Genomic DNA, 13,538 nt, shown 5'->3' on the forward strand with positions numbered 1-13,538 from the left:
TGTGGGGGGTGATTAATTTTTTTTTTTTGTACACTGATTGCTTTTACACCCATAAAGGCTGTAAAAGCCATCGTTTCTCCTCTTCTGGCTGCATTCTTGCAGTCATTGAGAAATGCTGTGATTGGTCACAGCTTGTCACATGGTACAGATTTCACCAGTAGTAAGCAATGATGTCAGAAGTTACATCTTGCTTACTGCTATTCATGTGATCACTGATTGGCCAATCAGTGATCACATGTTTGGGACCTCACACAGAGGGTCCCGTACAGCGATCGGACAGCTAACTAGGAGCGCGCACAACCTGAAAATGTGGGCACCGTTTATGAACGGCAACCCGCTTCTGCACTGTTCCTGTCCAGCCGTATACAGTCAGGTCCATAAATAATGGGACATCGACACAATTCTAACATTTTTGGCTCTATACACCACCACAATGGATTTGAAATGAAACAAACAAGATGTGCTTTAACTGCAGACTGTCAGCTTTAATTTGAGGGTATTTACATCCAAATCAGGTGAACGGTGTAGGAATTACAACAGTTTGCATATGTGCCTCCCACGTGTTAAAAGACCAAAAGTAATGGGACAGAATAATCATAAATCAAACTTTCACTTTTTAATACTTGGTTGCAAATCCTTTGCAGTCAATTACAGCCTGAAGTCTGGAACGCATAGACATCACCAGACGCTGGGTTTCATCCCTGGTGATGCTCTGCCAGGCCTCTACTGCAACTGTCTTCAGTTCCTGCTTGTTCTTGGGGCATTTTCCCTTCAGTTTTGTCTTCAGCAAGTGAAATGCATGCTCAATCGGATTCAGGTCAGGTGATTGACTTGGCCATTGCATAACATTCCACTTCTTTCCCTTAAACTCTTTGGTTGCTTTTGCAGTATGCTTTGGGTCATTGTCCATCTGCACTGTGAAGCGGCGTCCAATGATTTCTGAAGCTGAATATGAGCAGATAATATTGCCCGAAACACTTCAGAATTCATCCTGCTGCTTTTGTCAGCAGTCACATCATCAATAAATACAAGAGAACCAGTTCCATTGGCAGCCATACATGCCCATGTCATGACACTACCACCACCATGCTTCACTGATGAGGTGGTATGCTTAGGATCATGAGCAGTTCCTTTCCTTCTCCATACTCTTCTCTTCCCATCACTCTGGTACAAGTTGATCTTGGTCTCATCTGTCCATAGGATGTTGTTCCAGAACTGTGAAGGCTTTTTTAGATGTCGTTTGGCAAACTCTAATCTGGCCTTCCTTATTTTGAGGCTCACCAATGGTTTACATCTTGTGGTGAACCCTCTGTATTCACTCTGGTGAAGTCTTCTCTTGATTGTTGACTTTGACACACATACACCTACCTCCTGGAGAGTGTTCTTGATCTGGCCAACTGTTGTGAAGGGTGTTTTCTTCACCAGGGAAAGAATTCTTCGGTCATCCACCACAGTTGTTTTCCGTGGTCTTCCGGGTCTTTTGGTGTTGCTGAGCTCACCGGTGCGTTCCTTCTTTTTAAGAATGTTCCAAACAGTTGTTTTAGCCACGCCTAATGTTTTTGCTATCTCTCTGATGGGTTTGTTTTGTTTTTTCAGCCTAATGATGGCTTGCTTTACTGATGCTGTCAACTCTCAAGATGAGATCCAAAGAGCTCTCACTAACAGATTCCAAATGCAAGTAGCACACTTGAAATGAACTCTGGACCTTTTTATCTGCTCATTGTATTTGGGATAATGAGGGAATAACACACCTGGCCATGGAACAGCTGAGAAGCCAATTGTCCCATTACTTTTGGTCCCTTAACAAGTGGGAGGCACATATGCAAACTGTTGTAATTCCTACACCGTTCACCTGATTTGGATGTAAATACCCTCAAATTAAAGCTGACCGTGTACAGTTAAAGCACATCTTGTTTGTTTCATTTCAAATCCATTGTGGTGGTGTATAGAGCCATAAATGTTAGAATTGTGTCAATGTCCCAATATTTATGGACCTGACTGTATGTACATGGGCCGAATGGGAAATGGTTAAATGCATTGCATGGGGAAGTCCCGTGATGTATGAATGTTTGTGTCCTGTACTGTATGATTAGGATGAAAGTAATTTTGACTAGCCTGTAATCTCCATATCTTCGAGTATAGTACAGGGCGCAGGCTTTCTCTTCCTTTCATTTACTTGTATTGCTTACTACAATTCTGAGGACATGCCGAGTGGGTAGGGTTTTTGGGGGGCGTGTCCTCAAAAGCTTGCCAGTGTCCAATTACTTAAAGGTACATTTCTAGAAACCATGGTGTACAGTGTATATAAAAAGTCTACACACCCCTTTTTAAAATGTCAGGTTTCTGTGATGTAAAAAAAAATGAGACAAAGATAAATCATTTCAGAACTTTTACAAACAAACTATACAACTCAATTGAAAAACAAACTAACATTTTTTTAGAGGGGAAGTAAACGTAAAAACAAAATAATGTGGTTGCATGAGTGTGCATACCCTCTTTATAACTGGGGATGCAGCTGTGTTCAGAATTAAGCATTCACATTCAAAATCATGTTAAATAGGAGTCAGTACACACCTGCCATCATTTTAAAGTGCCTCCTGATTAACCCCAAATAAAGTTCAGCTGTTCTAGTAGGTCTTTCGGGACATTTTCTTAGTCGCATCCTACAGCAAAAGCCATGGTCCTCAGAGAGCTTCCAAAGCATCAGAGGGATTTCATTGTTAAAAGGTATCAGTCAGGAGAAGGGTACAGAAGAATTTCCAAGGCATTAGATATACCATGGAACACAATGAAGACAGTCATCAAGTGGAGAAAATATGGCGCAACAGTGACATTACCAAGAACTGGACGTCCCTCCAAAATTGCTAAAAAGACAAGAAGAAAACTGGTCTGGGAGGCTGCCATGAAGCTTACATTAAAGGAGCTGCAGGATTATCTGGCAAGTACTGGCTTTGTGGTACATGTGACAACAATCTCCCGTATTCTTCATATGTCTGGGCTGTGGGGTAGAGTGGCAAGACGGAAGCCTTCTCTTACAGAGAAAAACATCCAAGCCCGGCTAAATTTTGCAAAAACACATCTGAAGTCTCCCAAACGCATGTGGGAAAATGTGTTATGATCTGATGAAACCAAGGTTGAACTTTTTTGGCCATAATTCCAAAAGATCTGTTTGGCGCAAAAGCAACTCTGCACATCACCAAAAGAACACCATACCCACAGTGAAACATCTTGGTGGCAGAATCATGCTTTTGGGGCTGTTTTTCTTCAGCTGGAACTGGGGCCTTAGTCAAGGTAGAGGAAATTATGAACCGTTCCAAATACCAGTCAATATTGGCACAAAACCTTCAGGGTTCTGCTAGAAAGCTAAACATGAAGAGGAACTTCGTCTTTCAGCATGACAACGACCCAAAGCATACATCCAAATCAACAAAGGAATGGCTTCACCAGAAGATGATTAAAGTTTTGGAATGGCCCAGCCAGAGCCCAGACCTGAATCTGACTGAAAATCTGTGGGGTGATCTGACGAGGGCTGTGCACAGGAGATGCCCTCCCAATCTGACAGATTTGAAGTGTGTTTGCAAGAAAGTGTGGGCAAATATTGCCAAGTCAAGATGTCATACTGATGGCTTCATACCCAAAAACACTGAGTGCTGTAATAAAATCAAAAGGTGCTTCAACAAAGTATTAGTTTAAGGGTGTGCACACTTATGAAACCATTGTTTTTAGTTTTTTAATTTTGACTTCCCTCCACCTAAAAGATTTCAGTTTGTTGTTCAACTGAGTTGTACAGTTTATAGGTTACATTAAAGGGGGAAAAAGTTCTGAAATTATTTTTCTTTGTCTCATTTTTGTACATCACAGAAACCTGACATTTTAACAGGGGTGTGTAGACTTGTTATATCCATTGTATGTATCTGTTGCCTGTACTGTACTCCAATATAGAATATACAGCAAAGCCACTTTATTTTTTTTTTTTGTGTGGTCTTCCTTGTTGCTTGCAGTGGGTATAGTTTTAACTAAACTTAAATTGATTAAAATTTACTGTGCAATAATGGGGTCCCAGTATTTAACAAAGCTTTGTTTAGTGGAGAAAAAAAAAAAATGAGCCGACTTCAAATAATATTCCTATAGGCCAAATGTGGCTTCCCTGAAGTCTGGCTAGAAAATTTCCATTGAGAGAGATCCAGCTTGTCCTGTGCAAAATCTAGAACACAAAAATGGTTGGGCGCTCTCCCTCTGACAACAGTGGCTGCTGTGACGGGAGGAAGCATGCACTGCAGGTGCGTGGTTGTATGTCAGAGGGAATCGCTGTCTTTGATTCTGTACAGGATGCGATGGATCTCTCTCAATAGATGTTTTCTGGCCAAACATAGTGTTATTAAACCCAGGACCTAGCATTCACTATATCTGGTCTCCCACAGTACATAGAAATGCAATTATTTCAGTAAATATAAACTGCTAAATACCTTTTCTCATTAGCAGTATATAGCAGTTTTGTGGCTTCTGTTAGTGAGCACAGGCTGAGCACTGCTTAATCATGTAGGAAGAGTTCCCATTCTCCTCTGACTTTCCTATGAGGCTGCATGACCCCTGACCCTCAGTCTGAACAGTGCTGATTGGCCCTGTGCTGATTATCTGCACCCTCCCAAAGGAAAAAGAAACTCTCTAGCAATACACACTAAACTGAGCATGTGCAGAGTGACTCCTAGAGCTCTGTACTATCAGATGGATTGGTTTCAGTAGGAGAAGTTCAGTGAAGACCGGCTCAAACAGCCTTTTTACACAGTGCAGAGGATTAACCCGTTTAGGTTCCACAGTGAGTATAACCAGCATGATTTACTGCATATACAGACCGATTTTTACTATTACGGGCTTAGTAACACTTTAAGGGAAGCCACCCTTGGCCTACATAGCTCACTTTTTCCAGCAATGTTTTGTTAAATCCTTGGGACCTTTTTATTGCATAGTAAATTTTAATATGAAAATGAACTCATCCCTTTAAAAATACACTGAAGTTAGCTTTCCTAAACAAACAGACCTTCCTTTTAAATCTTTTTTACATGCATGTTGACACATTTATTTGTTTTCTTTTCTTTAAAGCATTGGCTGGACCATACGAAACCCATTAAGAAACAAATAAAAAGTATGTATCTCAATTTTTTTTGCTTTTTGTTTTACTTTAAATTGCTTCTGTATTGCCTTCTGCTTGTAAAGTTCTTCCAAACAAATAAATATTACATAACAGATGTTAAAATTACATATAGGTAAAAGGGTAAGCACTGGTTCATTTTTGATGTCTTAGAGATGTATATTTTTTCAAACTAGATTAAAGCTGTATTCTATAGTGTATTTTAAGAATAGAAAAAGACCTAGAACGTTATTTACAATTTAACCGCTTGCCCTCCTGAGGATTTACCCTCCTTCCTGACCAGGCCATTTTTTGCTTTACGTCGCTGCATTACTTTAACTGACAATTGCACAGTCATGCAACGCTGCACACATTAAATTTACGTCTTTCCCCACGAATTGAGCTTTCTTTCGGTGGTATTTTATCGCTTGTGCATTTTTTATTTTTTGCACTTTAAAAAAAAAAAAAAAAAAAGACCGACAATTTTGAGAGAAATACATTTTTTACTTTTTGCTATTAAACATGTCCAGGAATAATAATTAAACAAAATCAAATTTCGTCATAAATTTAGGCCAAAATGTGTTCTGCTAAAAAAAAAATCCCAATATGCGTAAATTGGTTTACGTGAAGGTTATAGCGTTTACAAACGGCAGTATATATACTGGGATTTTTTTTTTTTTTAATTTTTACTAGTAATGGCGGCGATCAGTGACCTATAGCAGGACTGCAGTGGACATTCTGACACTGGGGGGGAACTGACTTGGTGTCACTGACATCCCCAGTGACACCAATACAGTGATCAGTGCTAAAAAAAAAAAAAAGCACTGACACTGTACTAATGGCACTGGGCAGGAAGGGGTTAACATGAGGGGTTATCAAAGAGTTAACTGTATGCTGGGTGTGTTTTTATTATGAGGCGGTGTCTGTGTGCTTCACTGTAAGCACACTGCTTTGGATGCCTGTGCTGTACACAGCCATCCAAAGCAGTGTGCCTAAGCTGACAGGGAGGAGAACTGTTAGTAAACAAAACCGTTCTCCCCACCGGAGATCCTCGGTAATCACCAGGCGCCGGTGAGTAATCACTGGCTGGGACCCGATGATTGACGGTCGCGAATGGTGGCGTGGGTAGGATGCGCACGCCTCATGTGCTCCCCTACCCAGAAATGCAAAATCACGTGTATATATATATATATGTGACTTTGCACACCTGTGCCGCCCTGTAGCAGTATTGGGCGATCGGGAAGCTGTTAACTATAAGTCACAGTTTATTTACTGCGGCAGGTGCAGGCACAGTCACGTGTATAAATATGCGATGGCCTTTTACTTGGTCTGCATGCACACCCACTGCCCGGCCCGTGCTGTAATTGGACACAGCATGAGTTTGGCAACTGATTTCAGCCAATTGGTAGTGTCCACACAGAGTGTTCTGGGCTTAAAAAACAGAGACCAGGGGAAATCGATGTGGCTGGTTTTTTTCTCCCTGCAAAGTGGCGAGAAAAAAACTGTCTTATAATAAAGTAAAAGCAGCACGTATTACACACCTTACACATATACACAGTTAACTCCTTTTATTACCTCTAGATGTTAACTTCTTCCCAGCCAGTGTCATTAGTATAGTGACAGTGTACAGCATTAGCACTGAGCACTGTATTGGTGTCACTATTGATGTCAGTTAGTGTACCTCCCTGATTGTATACGCTATAACTTTCACACAAACCCATTAAAATACATGTATTGTAATTTTTATTATATAATTTTCATTTAAGTACAGTATTGCATGACTGCACAATTGCCAGTTAAAATAGTGCAGTACTAAATCGCAAAAAATGTTCTGGTCATGAAAGGGTAAAACCTTCAAGAGGTCAAGTGGTTAAATAGGCATTCAAATATTATATATAATTCTTAAAATAATTTGCCTCAAAAGTAATTGTTAGGAATGGACTGGCCAGCAATGGTGGGACTCACCTGCCTTTTGATCTGCAGTACCAGGGCTGGCCAGCGGGTGCTCCCAGCAATCAGAGACTCAACCTTTCAGCCAGCTAACACCTGGAACTGATGATACTGGGGTATTTAAGGGATGGCCAGACTTGCAGACTCTGCCTTGGTGTTGTGTTTGTCCTGGGCCCTGTATCTGTCCTGCATCCTGTTTCTGTTCCTTTGCTGACCCTGATCTGAACTGCTGCTGACTTCTCCTGCTCTGATCCTGGCTTGTGACCCTGACCACCCCTCTGTCTGACCCTCTGTACCTCGCTGCTTGCTACCTGCTGAACCTGGCCTGTGACCCCGACCATTCTCTGCTTGCTCCCCCCGTACCTACCTGCCCAATTGATATTGACCCGGCCTGCCTGACGACGCTTGCTTGTATGTACTGTTATCTGTGGGTGGTTGGTTTGGTTTGTTTGCACTGTATTATGTTTAGTATTGCCCTGCGTTTATGTTTGTATGGTTAGTGTTAATAAATTATATTGTTTATCACATTTCTGAAGTCTGCGTTTCCCTGCATCAGTCACACATCTCTGGTCATACCTGGGAGCCCTGACATTACACCAAGGCCAATCCTGACCAGAAGTGGCTGCACAGGGAAGCCATCTTGGCTTGTTGATGGGAAGGATGGATCTTGATGAGGTTGAATATTTATATCTGCTAGTGTTTGATGACAGGGAGTATGCTTATCAAACTCTGAAGGAGTATACCCGGGATGAATTGCTAGAATGTATACGGCTCGCTCATGTTCTAGTAGATCAGGGCACAGTGTTCTCTGAGGTGCAGCCATTGATTGAGGTTTGTGCAGAGTTGGTTTCATCTGGTTCCCCCGAATGCAGGGATGAATTTTTGCCACCATTTAGTGCAGACCAGGTAGAGTCCCTGGTGTGGTTATTAGAGGATGATGTGGGTTACCTTTTGGAGCGTTACTCTACATGTTCACCACAGACACTAAGAGATTGTATCAACGCAGTGCAGTCATTGACCAGACAGACTTTGTGTAAGCTCAGCTTTGTTCAACCCCTACTGCAGACATGGACAGATTTGTTGCACCCAGCCTCAGTCAGCTTACAAAGACCCAGTCCTGCTTCTAACTCTACTCCTGTATTCCCACCAGCTCCTCCTGCCCTGCTATCTACCGCATGTCAGTACCCTGTTCCCACTCGCTGCACCTATCCTGCCTTTAACCCTGTAAAAGAGCCCTCTGTAGCAACTGCTCCCTCTCCTGTTCCATCCTCCAGTTTTTCTCTGTCTCCAGCTGCTCCATTCGTTTGCAGACCTGCGTTTACTTGCAGTGCTCCAGTAGTTAAAACCAGAAAAAAGCGAAAATTCTTTCCAACCAATACCATCCTGCCAGTATCCAAACCGGTGAGCCTGCCTTCCGTGACTCGGCCTGAAGCCTCTACTCAGCCTGAAGCCTCTACTCGGCCTGATGCCTCTCCTCAGCCTGAAGCCTCTCCTCAGCCTGAAGCCTCTCCTCAGCCTGAAGCCTCTCCTCAGCCTGATGCCGCTACTCAGCATGATGAACTGATCCAGCCCGACGATCCTATTAGGCTAGTTGACTCGATGCCCGCTGTTGATCCAGATGATCCGGTACCTGATCCAGTGCCCGCTGTCGTGCCAATTGACTCAGAGCCCGCTGTCATATCTGGTGACCCGGTGCCCACTGCCTTGCCAGATGACGCGGTGCCCGCTGGCAAGCCAAATGACCTGATGCCTGGTGACCCAGTGCCCGCTGTCATACCTGGTGACCCGATGCCCGCTGTCGAGCCAGACGATCCAATGCCTGGTGACCCGGTGCCCACTGCCTTGCCAGATGACGCGGTGCCCGCTGACAAGCCAAATGACCTGATGCCTGGTGACCCAGTGCCCGCTGTCATACCTGGTGACCCGATGCCCGCTGTCGAGCCAGACAATCCGGTACCTGATGCCCCGGTGCTCACTGTCGTACCAGTTGACTCGGAGCCCACTGCCTTGCCGGATGACGCGGTGCCCGCTGTCGAGCCAAATGACCTGATGCCTGGTGACCCGATGCCCACTGTCCAGCCAGACCATACAATGTCTGACCCAGTGCCCGCGGTCATACCAGTTGACTTGGAGCCCACTGCCTTGCCAGATGACGCGGTGCCCGCTGTCGAGCCAAATGACCTGATGCCTGGTGACCCGATGCCCACTGTCCAGCCAGACCATACAATGTCTGACCCAGTGCCTGCGGTCATACCAGTTGACTCGGAGCCCACTGTCGTGCCTGGTGACTCGGTGCCCGCCGCTCCGTCTGAGGGCCCGAGACCTGTCGCTCCACCTGGGGGTCCGGCGCCCGCCGCTCCGCCTGAGGGCCCGAGACCTGTCGCTCCACCTGGGGGTCCGGCGCCCGCCGCTCCGCCTGAGGGCCCGAGACCTGTCGCTCCATCTGGGGGTCCGGCGCCCGCCGCTCCGCCTGAGGGCCCGAGACCTGTCGCTCCTCCTGGGGGTCCGGCGCCCGCCGCTCCGCCTATGGGCCCGAGACCTGTCGCTCCGCCTGGGGGTCCGGCGCCCGCCGCTCCGCCTGAGGGCCCGAGACCTGTCGCTCCACCTGGGGGTCCGGCGCCCGCCGCTCCGCCTGAGGGCCCGAGACCTGTCGCTCCTCCTGGGGGTCCGGCGCCCGCCGCTCCGCCTGAGGGCCCGAGACCTGTCGCTCCGCCTGGGGGTCCGGCGCCCGCCGCTCCGCCTGAGGGAACGAGACCTGTCGCTCCGCCTGGGGGTCCGGCGCCCGCCGCCCCGCCTGGGGGCACGATGCCTGTCGCCCCGCCTGGGGGCACGATGCCTGTCGCCCCGCCTGGGGGCACGATGCCTGTCGCCCCGCCCGGGGGCCCGGTGCCTGCTGCTCCGCCTGGTAATCCGATGTGCCTCTGCCCGGAGTCCTGCCCGATGTGCCTCTGCCCGGAATCCTGCCCGATGTGCCTCTGCCCGATGTGCCTCTGCCCGGAGTCCTGCCCGATGTGCCTCTGCCCGGTGTGCCTCTGCCCGGAGTCCTGCCCGATGTGCCTCTGCCCGGAGTCCTGCCCGATGTGCCTCTGCCCGGAGTCCTGCCCGATGTGCCTCTGCCCGGTGTGCCTCTGCCCGGAGTGCCTCTGCTCGATGTGCCGCTGCCCGGAGTCCAGCCCGGTGTGCCGCTGCCCGGAGTCCTGCCCGGTGTGCCAGTCTTTGCTATCCCGCCAGTTGCCAGACCCGGGCGGTGGAACATTTTGCCCAGCTAGGACTGTTTGGAGCGTCCTGAGGCCGCTCCTTGAGGGGGGGGTACTGTTAGGAATGGACTGGCCAGCAATGGTGGGACTCACCTGCCTTTTGATCTGCAGTACCAGGGCTGGCCAGCGGGTGCTCCCAGCAATCAGAGACTCAACCTTTCAGCCAGCTAACACCTGGAACTGATGATACTGGGGTATTTAAGGGATGGCCAGACTTGCAGACTCTGCCTTGGTGTTGTGTTTGTCCTGGGCCCTGTATCTGTCCTGCATCCTGTTTCTGTTCCTTTGCTGACCCTGATCTGAACTGCTGCTGACTTCTCCTGCTCTGATCCTGGCTTGTGACCCTGACCACCCCTCTGTCTGACCCTCTGTACCTCGCTGCTTGCTACCTGCTGAACCTGGCCTGTGACCCCGACCATTCTCTGCTTGCTCCCCCCGTACCTACCTGCCCAATTGATATTGACCCGGCCTGCCTGACGACGCTTGCTTGTATGTACTGTTATCTGTGGGTGGTTGGTTTGGTTTGTTTGCACTGTATTATGTTTAGTATTGCCCTGCGTTTATGTTTGTATGGTTAGTGTTAATAAATTATATTGTTTATCACATTTCTGAAGTCTGCGTTTCCCTGCATCAGTCACACATCTCTGGTCATACCTGGGAGCCCTGACAGTAATGCACGGAGTATTTTGTATATTTTGCAAGCTGTAGGAGTAAATATGAATTCATCATAATGTGCACTATAGAAGGGTATCCATATCCCATAAATCGGCACAGCCAAAGATCCAGTATACTGGGCCCTTTAACCTCCCTGGCGGTAATACAAAGTGTGGCTCGGGGTTATATTTGAGTACCGAAAGAGGTAACCCCGAGACACACTCAGGATTACACTGCAGTGAAACTTACCTTGTACCTGCGATCCCTCGATCTCCTCCCACTGTGTTCTCCGGCCGATGCCAGACATCCGTCTTTCAGGTTCCCTTCCCTACGAGCTCCGTGAGACGGGGCGGAACCGGTGGGAGATTAAAAAAGTAAACAAAACATGACATACACACAATACATTGTAATCTGTTAAGATTACATTACTGTATCAAAGCATTTCACCTCAGTTTTGTCCCGAGTGCTTTGTCCTGTGCCCTGCCTGCACTTTTACTGTTCTTTCTGCCTGGAAACTTGAGAACGTCCATGGCATCCAAAAAGCGTCCCTTTAGTTCAAAAGCGGTTTTAAACCAGCTAGAAAACAGCGATAGTGAATTAGAATCACTTGCAGAATTTAGCGATACTGATTCATGGGGAGATTCATCATTAGACACTGAAAGTGACGACAGCGGCGATTCTGCGACTGAGCTCAATGATGTGTGAACTTGGCGCTCTATTTCCAATTTCAGTGTGTTTGGTTTGATTACATTATTGAATTAAATTTTATTATTATTTTTATAATTTTATAATGATTTATTATATTATAATTTATGATTTCGTGTTTTGAACTTTATCATACCCGGGATGTTTACTGGACTTTTGTTTGGAAAAATTTAAGTGAGTTATTCCTAAGAATTACAGGCCTACAATGTAAAACAACAAATTTCCATGCAAAGCAATGTACTGCATTGACATTCAAAAATATTGACATAATCAGACTGCCAGGGAGGTTAAGGATACCAAAGGATGTCATAACATTAGTAAATCTGTTTTTAAACAATAGTGTGTTTTTGTTTTCATATTGACATCAAAAAGTAAATTATATATCCAATAAAACATTAACAAATACTTGTTTTTATTATGCATAATTGTTATCCTTGATATCACAAATAACTATCAGTACCTAATTATCTAGCAGTAGTAATGATCACCATCATGTGTTTTGAAACTCCTTGTACATCAAAATTTTCACAAACATATACAGTATCTCCTTGGCTGGAGAGACTGTGTTCTCAGTGCACTTCAGATTTCTCAACTTTATTAGGACAGTCATGGTTATATTTCAATAACTAAAGTGCACTAAATCCACAGTAAAGTGCTGTCCCTACCACTCTTGCTGGCTTAGCAGTCTTCAGACTGACCTAGTCTTGGCTAGGGAACCTGCCCCAATGGCAGTGGGGGGACCCCTCCAGAGGTGGTCGAAGATGGAAGCTTCTCTCTATCAATTTTGGTGTACTTTTGTTGTTTATATATGACTGTAACTGTCCTGATGAAGTAGAGCAATCCATGAAATGCATCAAGAAAGTAGCATCAGGGGTTTCACAAACACCTGCTGGTGATAACCACTAGACATGGAGTGTTATTACAGATAGTTATTTGTGCTATCAAGGCTAGACATGACACATAATGGAAAATACAATCAAATACATCATTTTTTTTTGTTTTAATGTTTATAATAGGTAGATACTTTTTAATGCTCATATGATATAGAAAATAAATGTTATGACTCCCTTGGTGTTAAATGTCTAGCTTTCAAAGTTCTAATTTTCATGCTGTGCAAATCAGCATTTTCCCCTAGTGAAAACATATCTTCAGTACACAGACTTCTTCATTGAGATCTTCTGTAAATCTCCTCCAGCAAACACACAAGGGTTTTCTCCTGTATCCCTTCAGCAAATATTCTTAATGTGCAGTCACACAATCTATCACAAATATCATACTGAACACTGTTCATGTCCTTCCTGTAAACATTGAAACTGGCCATAGATGGGTCAATTTTTGTTTATTCATCCGCTGGGTTGAGCGAAGAAATAACCGACCAGATTCCCCCATCCACACACTCCATGTAGGTGGGGGAATTCTCCCTGCTGTGTCTTTGTATTCTGATAGGAGGTAGACTTCACCAGTGTCATAACACACAGATCAGTGCTGCAGGCTATAGCAGCACTGGTCGAGCTAACATTTTCCAACAGGCTGGTTGAACAGAGTCAGTCGATCGACTTTTGTGCAACTTCCGTGCCATGCTGAACCAGCTGAATTTCAATCCATGTATAGCTAGTTTAAGCCCAGACCCAGAGTCTGGAGGTGCAGCACTCAAGAATGAAGCTCAGTTCAGCAGCAGCCCGTTTTCGCCTCCCCCATCTTTGGAAGTAAAGTTTCTCATTATTTACCATTGTGTACTCCACAATTTTATATGTGTATCTTAGGCTACAACTAGGTCATTCACGTGTCCTGCCTCCACACACCTTACACCCCATTATCCATAACAATAGTAAGATTTCCAGCCG

General features: G+C 45.6%; 1 protein-coding gene across 3 annotated transcripts in view; it reads left to right on the forward strand.

Moving 5' to 3' along the window:
* Positions 1-13,538, forward strand: part of EPB41L4B (erythrocyte membrane protein band 4.1 like 4B) — a 566,800-nt gene that overhangs the window by 99,478 nt on the left and 453,784 nt on the right. For all 3 annotated transcript variants that reach the window (XM_089689066.1, XM_089689067.1, XM_089689068.1), the window contains exon 3: positions 5,101-5,143. In XM_089689066.1, coding sequence (XP_089545192.1) covers positions 5,101-5,143 — 43 coding nt within the window. The remainder of the gene's footprint in view (positions 1-5,100; positions 5,144-13,538) is intronic.

Source organism: Staurois parvus, unplaced genomic scaffold, assembly GCF_062004578.1.
Source record: "Staurois parvus isolate SC_StPar_1 unplaced genomic scaffold, SC_StPar_1.0 ptg000468l, whole genome shotgun sequence".
Taxonomy (NCBI): domain Eukaryota; kingdom Metazoa; phylum Chordata; class Amphibia; order Anura; family Ranidae; genus Staurois; species Staurois parvus.